We start from the raw sequence: 12730 nt of genomic DNA, 5'->3' as shown, positions 1-12730 counted from the left end.
TGCAAGCCCCTCTACCCACTGCTTGCTAGCCCCAAGCAGTGTGGGGTAAGGAATGGGGGTTACAGTTCATCTCTGCCATTCCTTTCTGCTCAAACTTTTTCCCTGCACCACCACAGATCCCTACCGTGCAGCAGCAGTCCTCTGGGGAAAAAAAATGTGCCGCAGTGTGAGTCCTCCACAGGACACTGTTCCTTCAGGAAATGTCCCTCTGCTCTGGCTTGATGCCCGCCATGGGCTGCAGTGTGGATATGTTCTCTGGCCTGGAGCTGCTCCTCCTGCTGTTCTGGCCTTGGCATCTGGGCTTTTTCTCACTTTTTGCTCCCCCTTCCTCTCTCCCTGGGGTGTTTTTTGCTCTTAAATACATTCTCAGAGTGGTGCCCCACTTGTGGTGGGTGGACTCAGCTGTGTGCTGCAGTGGGTCTGTTTCAGGTCTGGCGAGAGCCACCTGTGTCTGACACAGGGCAGCCCCTGGCCTCCTCCCACAAAGGCCACCCCTGCAGTCCTCTGTGGCCAGCACCATGACACCTACACCCTTAAAGACAAAAGTTGACTGTGTTCAGACCTCTGCTCACACTGTTCCACTTCAGTTGTAGAGCTGCTTTTTTTTTTCTCCTCTGTCTTGTTATTTCAGTGGTTAAACGTGGCTTTGTTAGAGTTATCTTCTCTAACTGTGGGCCTGAACAAAAAACATTGCTCAGTCATTTGATAAATAGATGTGGGAGGAGAATGGTATTTATCTTTGTACTTCTGGTTTTCTTGGCTAGATTGTAAACTGCTGTGAAAAGGAAGTAAATACTGTGGGATTATGAAGTTCAGAATACCTTCTCTGAGAGATTAGAGGGGAAAATTACATTAAATTGCACAACTGTTAGTGTTTACTTTCTAGCTGGGAGGGTTCTAGAGCTACAATGCCTGTAAAAGACCATCTAGCAGCGTTGAAAGGGACAGCATCTAATCTGTCATTTGCGTGTCAGTAGATTGACAACTCTGGCTCTGTGGTGTGCAGTTTTGCCAGAGGAAGAGTAACATCTCAGTCAGTGGCTAAAATCAATGAGCTTTTTACAAGTAGTGTAAGTGCCCCTGTAATCTGGCTCTCCTCTCCAGCCTCCTCAATCCAGTAGTTTCAGAACTGCCTTTTACTTAACAGCAACACACAAAGGTGGTTAGTAAGGGTCCCGTGACCTCACAAAATTATACGGCCTCTATCTTGTTAAGAGCTAGCTTAGCCTAAAGATGCAAGATGGTTTTATGTCTGCTGAACTTGAAGCAAATATATTTCAAAATCATAGCTGTCCTAAAAAAATTCTCCTATTAAAAAAGCTCAAGTTGGGTAGAATCTGTTGAATCTACAGGTGACTACAGTCTGACTAGAGATGAATACAGTGTTACGAAGTTAATAACTTTCTCTATAACCCCCAGCCTTGTAGCTTTTTTTAAATAACAGGGGGTTATGTTACATTCTGAAGGTTGGAAACTATTTCTAAACCTTTGAGAATAAGAAACTTATTATAAAAACATTTTTTTATTTTTAAGGACACAGCTAAAGTAACGCACTTAATTATTGTAATTTTAGTGTTCTATATTTAATTTCTGTTACCAAAATAGATGATGGCCAGAATAAAATTAATACAAAAGCATGTAATGTTATCTAGAGGCAATTATAGTTACAGCTTTGCTTTTAGCCTTTTACTTTTAGATGTTAAGATCCTGAGCTTGGCTTCTTGTTTATCCAGTGCAGTTACGTTTTCCAGTATGATCCTCTCAACTATATTTTAAAATAGACTTTTCTTAAAATGTATGAACAAAGCAAGGGTATAATTTCTAGTATTCGGTCCACTGTTTCATTTGCAACAAAATCCTTGTGATGATGCTTTTCATGTTGTCTTGAGTCCCACAACATTTTTCTATTAGTTTCATTTGGCTGTACTAGTTGTTATTAATGAGCAAACTTAGCTTCTGAACATTTAATTCAAGATTAGCATGTTTAGGTAGCTTATTTGTTCACCTTTGACAATTTTAACTTAAACGTTTCATTAAATCTTACATGGTTTTAATACACCAGTAATTTTTCTGCTGTGCAGTTTCCCTGTTTCTTCCCTATTTAATGTTGTTGCCAAGAGAAGCTGGCAGATTTAGTTATCTTTTGACATATGTGAATTATCACTACTTTGCAGATGTAAGTACAGAAGGTGTGGGGATTTGAGGTGAGCAGGAGGAGGAGTTGGGGGGGTGTATTGTTTTTCATTCCAAGTGTTCAGGTAAAACTTCTTTTTCTCAATGAGTTATAGTCAAGTCATGCTTTATGCATCTTCAGGACTCTCCAGTTACTTTCAAAAAAAGATAAATATGCCAAGTTCTGTGAAACGTAAGTGTTAGCAGTTATTGCCTCCTTGTGATAGTGTCAGAAAGGAAAACACTCACAGATAAAGACAATACTGTCTTCAAAGTGCTGCTTTTTTTCCTAAGAATCTTCCTGTGGAAAACTATACTACTTCGTTTTACATCAAAACTGTTGCTTTACTTCTGAAACTTTTCTTTAGAAACTGGAAAATGTGTTCCAGAGTGAATGTTACCACCAGATACCCAGTTGGTAAAGTCAGCCTTTCAGTATTGCTTAAGGGTTCTCCACTGAATCTTTAAAATTCAAATTGGGTTGCTGTATAATTATTTTGATATCTACAACAAAGTTGTCATCACCTGGAAGACCGAACTTTGTTCCACATGAAGTGATTCTGAAAGGGGACAGAGGAACATCTTGCATATTAAAGCTGATTTCTGCAAGAATTTTGTGTTTATAGGTTTTTCACTGGGAATTATCTGGAAGTATGTAGAATTTGCCCAGGAAATACTAGACTTAATCTGATTCTGGCTTTACTACTTTTTTACTCAAAATATACAACACTACAGACATCAAGGGCTCTAGTACAGTCACACCTATTATGGGAAAATGATGTTGAGTAGTTAGTCTCTGCATGGAGTTCACAATGATTTGCATTTGTCCCATGCCAGCTGATCATAGATACATAGTTACATGCTGTGACTTATTAGTATCTCACCACATTCAACAAGTTAGTTTTTTATTGGTCTTACTACTCACCCTTTGTTATCTCTGCCCAAGCATCTGTGTCAAAGAGATTTCTGTCACTCAGATACAAAGTCTGACCCTTAATAAACCATGAATAGCTGTGCTTAAACTAGATAACTAGTTTTTGGTCACTGATGTGGTTTCTTTCTTGTGACTTAAAGAAGGTACCCTGAAGGTTACTGGCTCCCCAAGCTTTGTATTATGTAGTATATGTATATGGGTGTATATATAGTATATATTCAGAAAATCAGAGCTTTGCAGTTGTAACTTGGAAAAAAGCTATACTGGTCATTCCATTTATTGGTATGTTGACTATTTTCAGTCAGTTTATTCTCTCTGCACCAAATGATCATGTAATTTTACAGGAGATAGAAAAAAGGAGAAGAATTGAAGAAGCATACAAAAATGCTGTGACAGAACTGAAGAAAAAGTCCCACTTTGGAGGGCCAGACTATGAGGTACAAATTCTACTTTTGAAATTTTAAAAAATGCTATGCCTTGACTCAGCTCTACCAGTGGTTTAGTGTTAAACTGTTCTTTCCAAGAATTTTCGATAGACATCCCCAGAATTTTATCTTCTCTTGTTATGTTTTGAGAGCACATATTTGAAGTCTATCCTGGATTGGATTCCCCAAGGCACTGGAATACTTGGAAGGAGTCTTAGCTACACAATTATGTTAATGTGTACTTTACTGACACACTGTAAACATCTGTAAGAGACTATATAGATTTAATTAAAACCTAAATCTGATGTGAAAGCATGCTAACACTGTAACTTAGTTTCCTGGTTTTTTTCTTCTTTATACAACTATCCCTAAATTGTACTTAGAGTAACTTCCTTTAACAAGTAGAGTTTTCAGAGAAACTATAATCTAAGAATATTGGTGAAAATATTTGAGGTCTATAGAAAAAAATTGCTTCTGCATAATACATAAGTATGAATTTCTAATATTAAAGTGAAGTGGAACTCTCATAGCTCAAAAATTCTGAACTGGTTTTGTTTCTTATGCTCTAGGAGGGTCCTAATAGTCTGATTAATGAAGAAGAGTTCTTTGATGCCGTTGAAGCTGCTCTTGATAGACAGGATAAAATGGAAGAACAGGTATTGGTACTTGAAAAATGTCTTAAGGTGGGCACTTCATGGGAGACTTCTGACTTAAACTCAGTCCTGTGGTGCATCTCATGAAGCTCTAGGTAGCTTATTCTGACACTGATAAGAGGAATTCACTTAATTTTTTTACATTAAATATTGTTGCTTAACACTAATTTTGAGAAAGTGACTTCATAGTTTATATAGAAAAGGACAGCGTGATATGCTAACTGAATGTCTCTAGTTTCTAACTCCTAAATGAGTGTCCTGTATAAAACTTACCTTTATATGTAACTGATGCCCTATGCAAATAAGGATATCAAATGCTGCAGCTGTTTCTCAAAACCTAATTAATTGCTCTGAAGCATCTGTTGACTAACAGTATGTGAAATAGGAAAGATGGCAGTTGTGTTGGTGTTTGCTTTTTATTTAAAAATTCTGAAGGCTGCAACTACTTCTCTAATTTATTTCTTGAATACACTTGAATGACAAGGATCAAAAAAGGTGTAAGATGCATGTGAGGAAATACAGGATATGAGAACACACAGCAGTATATAAAATAAGGGATTAACAAAGTGGTGCAGCATCCTCTGTCTTGAAAGTGTTTAGGCTTATGAATACCGTGAATATAATTACTTGGTTAAAACTAAAAGACTTTCCAGGGTGCATATATACCCAACAGTCTACCTGTGCTGGGGTCTCTTAGCTGAGTGTGAAAGTTCTGAGTGACTTTTGTACGACTACATGGATCTGATCTATTCTGCTTAACGCAGAAATATACCTTGAAGTATACATGAATTCAGTCTTCAGGCCTGTTCACTTACTGAGAATTCCAGCAGGATGACAGCTTCATGCCTGTCGCGGACAGCATTAGTTGTTTTAGCCACTACATAGATTGAGGATGACTCATAGTCCAGGCAGTTGACTACTAATAATTAAACCTGTTTTGTTGCAGTCCCAAAGTGAAAAGGTTAGATTACACTGGCCAACATCCTTACCTTCTGGAGATGCATATTCTGCTGTGGGGACTCACAGATTTGTCCAAAAGGTAAGATACTTCTTGTGATCTCCTCCAAATAATGGGCTGACCTGTAATCGTTCTGTATAATATCTTGTATGAGTCGGTGAGATATTAACTTTTTTTAGGTGTTTCTAGTAACTTTCAGTGGTATACTCACTTCCAAATGAAGTAGCTGGAATTGGAGAAGGACTGTTTTCTGTCTTGGCTCAAAAAATACTGATATGAGTATCTATTTAGAATACTCTTGACTTGTATCAAGCTTGTCAGAATTAGTAAGGGAAAACTCCCAATTTGTGACCCTCAGTGTTTTTAAGATACCTTCACCAAAATTCATTGAATTGATTTTATTAAAAAAAAACATCCAGTCACTTGTATCAGGATCAGTTGACTGTTTTTTAGTGTTACTAGAAACACTGTGCTCCTCTCAGAGCTGCGCTGGGAGCATAATACAGAATAGGTGCATGAGATCAGCGTTTGCTGCTGTGCTTGCTGCTTATGGTGCTTTTGTTTTCCTTTTCTTCATTATCTTGTGCTTGTAAGTTGGTACTGAATGCTCTGTTGTGCCTTTGTTCTGATTACTTGGTTTTTTCTTTGTCTGTCTCTGGTAGCCCTATAGTCGCTCTTCCTCCATGTCTTCCATTGATCTAGTCAGTGCCTCTGATGATGTTCACAGATTCAGCGCCCAGGTACTGTATTAATGTGTAGAGTGGGGGTTGCATATCTCTGCTATATTTCATCCTCTTCTCTAGAAACCTGGGTTTTTTGTTACATAAATCACTGCTTGCTTTAAACTAGTACATTGAGATAAACAAAGGAGTTCTCTATTTCTGTACTAAATGGTTGTCTTTTTACATTCAGCTTGCATGCATATCACTTGTGCAGAGGCCCAGATCTTGTGAAACTGTTGGATTTAATTCCATAGCTTTAATAAAAATGCCTACCATTTGAAAATCTTGCATTTCTGATTATTATAGAAGTTGAGTAACACCTGTTCTGTGTGGGCTGGAGATTGAATAGTTTTTAAATCCAAAGTTTAATTTTTGTCTTTAACTTTTGTTTGTAATGACATTAATATACTAAACATCAAGGTTTACGTATTACCATTTTTTTTACCACTGCCACTAGTTTTATTACTGTAAGGTCATAAAGTCTGTTGGCAAACAAGGTTGTGGGTATGAGAATTTTTACTGAGCATTTCAATATATTCGCTTATCCTTCAGAAAACAAGTCGACATCCTGAATATGTCAGTGTAGTCATAGACATATTCCAGTAATATACAAAATTACTCTAGGTGCTTACTCTGAAGATCATCATTTAGAGTAGAATTAGATAGGTGAGTTCATGTGTTCGCTCTTTAGTCTCAAAAAAGGTTGTTCAGACATGGCATTCATGCCATTAGTTTCCTTCCGCTGTGGTCAGTATGTGATTGTGAATATGGAGCTTCCTTCTGACATCTGTCATTTTAGAGGGTTTTTTGAAATCACTAACTAATGCTGAAAAAAACTTGCTTTTTCAAATAGAAGGAATGAATTTTCTTTTGATTAACAGAGCCTGGAATTGTAGCATCTGCAGACCTTACTAGCAGCTTTGAGCAGGACCCTAATATTTAAGGGTATGCTCATTGGACTGAAACCCTGACACTTGGTCTTGCAGTCAGTTTCTGAAATTGGAACTTACCACTAGGGAAAGAGCGTGTGGGTCATAATTGCACAATACTGATAGGCTTGCTCATCTGCTGGTACTCCAGTAAGCAAATTAGTTTTTCAGTTTTAGTTTGGGAGGAGGGGGGAGATCAAGTAATAAAGAAGCACGTTTGACTCCAAAGATAGGAACTAGTTGTCTGTCAGGCTATTGGGTACATGGACAGTTCAATACAAGGGAAACTCACAGCTGCTAAAATATGCAGGCCTCCTCATTTTCACCTCTCTTATGCCTGTGGTAACGTTTGTGCATTTGTATGATAAACCTGAGTATCTGGGCACTAGTGAGGCTGAAATCTAACCATTTAGAAACAAATCTGAGATGGACCGCATCCTTATCACAATAATGCAGATTGAGGTTAAGGATCAGGATCAAATGGACTGGTGTCACCACCACACCCAGATATTTTCACTAGAACAAATTTTTGCCAGATCAACAAATAAATCCACCTACTGTGGAGTTCCATTGCTACTGAAAAAGCAGGTGAAAGACAACTGAGAGTATGAAGAAAACATAAGCACACCTTCTTTTGGTGGCAGCCTGTTCTGGAATGGTTATTAATATGAAGCTGGCCTCTGTCCCCAGGCTGAAGATTTGGCTTTTAGAAAGGCAAGCAAATATCTTGACTCTGAATAAATGTGACTTGTTTCTAGACTTCATTCATACAAAGGGAATTTTCGTATCAGTAAAAGGTTAAGTACAGACTTGCAGCCTTGTTTTTAAGATTGAGAATTATAAAAATATATTCTGATGGGAGCTAATTCTGCAGTGTGCCTCTAGAAAGGCATTGATTTGTCTCTGCCAGTTAAGTGGGAGGTCAGGTCACTTTCATTTAAAATGCAGTTACTTTTTTGAATTGTAGATCACTTTTAAAGCATTGAGATTTTAAAACATTAAGCTGTTCTAAGGGCCTTTGAAGTGAAGAACTTCCCACTTAATGTTCATGCCAAGGCCACCTGGCATACAGGTTACAAGGGAACCAGAGGTAAATGCAGGCCTGTCCAGTAGGGAGGAGCCTGTGAGTCTTGACTGTGTGCCTCTGCAATAGCTGCAGGCTGACAGACAGCGGCCAACGTGTAGATTACATAGTTTGGACTGGTAGTATGTATGCACAAGGCAGTTGTAGGTACTGCAGTTGCTTGGTGAAGCAGAAGTAAGAAAGCTGACATTGCGCTCCTGTTGATACGACCTTCTCTTCTTCCCTTGCTACTCCCATCATTCCTCTGCATTTAGCATGAAGCAAAAAGCCGCAAAAGACAAAACAAACATACAAAAGCTAGCTTTGTCCTTAATAGATTAAGAGCTAGGGGAGAAGACACACAGAGACCTGAAGGTGTTGCAGGTAAACATTGGGGTCATACTGAGGATTAATTTCTGAAAGAAGTGTGACCTACAGCTAGTAATTAAATATCTAAACAGTCCACATTCTTACCTGTTTTGGATTATACTGTCATTGTTTCTCTGGAAAAAATAAATAGAAGAATCCTTTACAGGAAACCTGCTAGTAACTGGCAGGAAAAGATGTCCTGTTTAAAAGCAGGAACACAAATCTTGTGGGTGTTTTTAGTTCATTATAACTCAAGAACAAACAACAAAACCAAACAAAACTCAAAAAACTGGACTGATAACTTTTGTACAGAAGACTATAGTTAAAATAAAAATAAAATCCATTGCGTGGAAATTCTAGTTTATGTACTTCAACGATTTTTTTTAATTGATTCAATTACCTTTCTTCCTGGTTTTTGAATGTGTTGTCCATGGAGTACATAGTACAAACAAAATTAGTGCTTGAAGTTAGAAGTAAATAACATCTTTCAATTCTGTATTGTATCAGAAAGATAATTAAATATGACTTAATTTTGGTTTCTACTTGTACTACTTGCTCAAATAGGTTTTATATGTTTTTATAGGCACACTAGGCTTTATTTTTTTGTTAAGTTGTGCAAAACCACTCACAGTACAGGTTCAAGCTATTCATCTTGTGATTGTGCACTTAGACTAATCTTTGTGTTGGTCAGTTAACTAACCTTTGTAGTGCTGTCTGATTTGAAAAAAATGGTATTTCTAGTGATTTGGGAAAATAGTGTCAATCACATGGACTTATTTGCTGTGACAAGTTTTGTGGTCGCCTGTCTTTTGGGTGCAAAAAAAGTTATTAAAATAGTTCCAGTACTTTTAAAAATTACACAGCAATGAATACTTTATATTTTTGCTTCTCTTTTTATTTGGGGGAGAGTGGGATTTTGGAGGGGGGATGGGGGTAGCGGGGGACACAAAAGAAACAGATTATAGATTTAAAATAAAAATCCTATTTCTTTGTCCCAGGACATGCATGGTATATGGAATAAAATGAGGTATTCGCATAGCTTGACAAAAATGTGTCCAATATTTGGCCTTTAAGAAAAGGACATTTCTACCTAGCTAAATAATTTTTAAATTATTATTTTATAATAGTAGTCTGATTCATCATAAATTTTCTTAATGTAAGCTTTTCTGTCTTTTTTTCTAGCTGTGCAAAGATGCCAATGAAACCGAATAAGCATGCTTTGTTCATTACTGTTTCCTTCACTGTTCTTGCAATATAACTTGTGATATGCACTTGTTTTCTTAGTTTGTCTTCCTCCCCACCCCCCACCTTTGTTCATATTTTTAAATGCTCCTCTGAGTATCTTGCAGTGCATTGGAATTGCATTTAGAGATACCTGAAGTAAGTTCCTGTATGCTGAAATAAAATTGTCTTAAGTAGAAATAGTGAGTTTTGACACTTTACAGGTAAAAGGAAGGATAGGAAATACCCATAAAGAAAGCTGGAAGCTGAATCAAGGTCTTGGGCTTTGTTTCTAAAGTCCAGAAGTATCTGCTGGTTCTTAACCTGTAATAGAAAGCTCTGTTGTCCAAATTCTGCTTCTGCACAGGGTCTGAAGTATTGACTTGTGGCTTCCAATAGTGTACAGTCTCTGCCCAAGAAGATGAAATGAATGAGCTAAAAATGTGTATTTATTTTTTTCTTCTTTAAAGGTGGAAGAGGTGGTACAGAACCACATGACGTATTCCTTGCAAGATGTAGGAGGAGATGCCAATTGGCAGCTAGTGGTAGAAGAAGGAGAAATGAAGGTAAATGCTTGGGGTTTTGTGTAATTGATGTGAGATTATATGCTGTGAAGATGGATAATTTCACTCTGCCAGACTTGGCAGTGTTAGATTTATGGTTGGACATGATATCTGAAGGGTTTTTTTCCAACCTAAATGATTCTATGATTCTCTGGGAATAGTATTACTCGGCAAGTTATGCTGTTAAAACTTCTGAGAATGGCATTCTTTCAAGTTAGGACTGGAGTCCACAAAGAGCTGTGGCTTTTAATTGTTCATACAAAATCCTGTCTAACTCTTGCAATAGCTTTGCCTTTGCAGATTACTTTCTCATTTTCTCCTACTTAAAACATGGTATCAAAATGATGTGTAAATTGAATGTACAAACATGTTAAGAGTAGCAAGTTACTGTGTTGGCTGCTCTACTGTGCTTGTATGGATCCTTGTACATAGTGGTAAATAAAGTAGCTTAATTTTTGAGTAGGGAGTCAAAGTACTAGTATTTACGTATTATGTGAATTGCTGTGTAAGAATGTCTGCAGTGGTAGTTACCAGGAACCGTGACACGGCAAATGGTTTGTGTGTTAGTCTTCTAGGTGGTTGTTTTTTAAAAAAAACTGATGAAATTTAAACAATTAAAACATGAACAGTTCTGACAATTTCTATTCTACATTTCTTTCTTTATATTTGGCTATAGGTATACAGACGAGAGGTGGAAGAGAACGGAATAGTTCTAGATCCTTTGAAAGCAACCCATGCTGTTAAAGGGGTGACAGGGCATGAAGTTTGCCACTACTTCTGGAATGTCGATGTTCGTAATGACTGGGAAAGTAAGGAATGGGTTCTTAAGTTTTGCACGTTTATCAGCAAGGATATTGTTTATAACAATGACCTAACATCTTGCTTGGTTACTGATGGATTATTTTTTTCCCCCCTCCTCCTCTTTTAGCAACAATTGAAAATTTCCATGTTGTGGAAAATTTAGCTGATAACGCAATCATCATTTACCAGACACATAAGGTAATAACACTTCAGCCGTATGCATACCTTACTGAGACAGTCTGGGGCATATGTGTTCTAATCTTATTCTGAATACTTTCATGTCTTAATTTAAAATACTGTTCAGAACTGTTTCAGAACAAGTTCTGTATTAAACTGCAACTTCATCAATTTTTCAGACTTGTCTTGATAGCATATTCAGTTGTGCATGTGCCTGATAGAGCTTGTAATAACAAATGAGAATTGCTTTTAATCTCTTAAATATATCACTGTCAGAAAGGCAAGAGTCATCTAAAGCAAACGGAAACAGTAAATCAACACTTGACTACAAGGAAGAAACCTATACCACTGTATCATATGTTTTCATGAAATGATGCAAATTATTGTTGACAAGCATATTTGCATTATGAGGTGGTATAATTGCTGGTTCAACATTTGTTCTTGTAATTTCATTATGTTCTTCCTCCCGCAGCCAGTTCTAGTGTAAATTTACTAAAAAGTTCCTTTGTATTATAACTCCACAACTGTAGCTTAAAGGCTCAAAAAAATTGGGAATGAAGTGTACAGATTCATCTTTAATCTTGCATGATTCCACGTATTAGTATACTCAAATATTAAACCACATAGTTTTCTTTGACAATTTTGTCAGTAATGCAGTTACCTTAAACTTCTGTATTGTAAGAGGACTCGTGATTTTAAGTAGACAGTTGTGTGAAGTGTATAGTGTTATAGTAACGGCTAGACTTTTTAACCCTATTGAGTGTCAGGAAAATGGCTCTTCTATATTTTCTTATTTTGTCAGACATTTTGCTTCTGAAACTCTCTTAGATAATACCAGTTTACCAAATCTATCTTACTGAAGTAGTAGCTTTTTGAAATAATACATGTCTTAAATATGTTTCTCCACCTCTCTCTGAAGACTTAAGTAACTGTGGATGCATCTACTTTATACTTAAATACTAGTTCAGTTTGTGTCTTACAAGTATTAACTAAAAAGTAAACCTCAGGTTGAGGGAACAGGAGGGGAACTGCCTCTTCCTGTTTGTCTGCTGAAAAAGTCATTGCAGCTTGGCTTTCTGTGTTTCAAAGGCCTTAAATTTTTGCCTTAAATTTTTAAAAATTAAGCATGGCCATATAACCTGATACTCATCTGTACAACAGCTATATTCTGTTTCAGTTTTGAAAATGAAATAACTAACTTGAAGAAACTTTACTTAAATAATGTGATTAACCTGGTTTGCCTTGCTTGTGTTTTGCTTTTAAAGATAGTAAGTATTTAATTTGCAAAACTGGGAGAGTTTATATTCAGCTGTTTCTCTGCAGAGGGTGTGGCCAGCTTCTCAAAGGGATGTGCTATATTTGTCTGCCATCAGAAAGATACCAGCATTCAGTGAAAATGATCCTGAAACATGGATTGTGTGCAATTTCTCAGTGGAACATGACAGTGCTCCTGTAAGTGTTATTTTCATTCTGTCAAGTTCTGCTTTTAAGGTAATATTTTTCCATTACATGATAATGCGTGTGCAATACTAATGTGTGGGAGTTGAGGAGGCTGTGCAAAAACCTAGTTTATTTAAACTAGGTGATGCAGTGACCTGATGAGAGCATTCTGAGCCAAAAGCGTTCTTGCCTTACCTCAGCAGTTGGCAGACCTAAGGTGTTGCAGTAGAATACAAGCAAAATTTCTGGAGATTTGTGAACATCTTAAAGAATTGAGCTGATTTCATGTGGAATCAAATCAAT

General features: G+C 37.1%; 1 protein-coding gene across 2 annotated transcripts in view; it reads left to right on the top strand.

The window, feature by feature from the left end:
• The window catches only part of CERT1 (ceramide transporter 1), an 81032-nt gene that overhangs the window by 61706 nt on the left and 6596 nt on the right, over nucleotides 1-12730 (top strand). The window contains exons 8-15 of one of the 2 annotated variants that reach the window (XM_055790598.1): nucleotides 3451-3543; nucleotides 4101-4187; nucleotides 5131-5223; nucleotides 5805-5882; nucleotides 9917-10012; nucleotides 10686-10818; nucleotides 10938-11008; nucleotides 12311-12439. In XM_055790598.1, the coding sequence (XP_055646573.1) occupies nucleotides 3451-3543; nucleotides 4101-4187; nucleotides 5131-5223; nucleotides 5805-5882; nucleotides 9917-10012; nucleotides 10686-10818; nucleotides 10938-11008; nucleotides 12311-12439 (780 nt within the window). The remainder of the gene's footprint in view (nucleotides 1-3450; nucleotides 3544-4100; nucleotides 4188-5130; nucleotides 5224-5804; nucleotides 5883-9916; nucleotides 10013-10685; nucleotides 10819-10937; nucleotides 11009-12310; nucleotides 12440-12730) is intronic. The other variant, XM_055790599.1, reaches the window with a different exon arrangement.

This window comes from Falco peregrinus, chromosome Z, assembly GCF_023634155.1.
Source record: "Falco peregrinus isolate bFalPer1 chromosome Z, bFalPer1.pri, whole genome shotgun sequence".
Lineage (NCBI taxonomy): Eukaryota > Metazoa > Chordata > Aves > Falconiformes > Falconidae > Falco > Falco peregrinus.
This window is presented reverse-complemented; position numbering and strand designations above follow the sequence as displayed.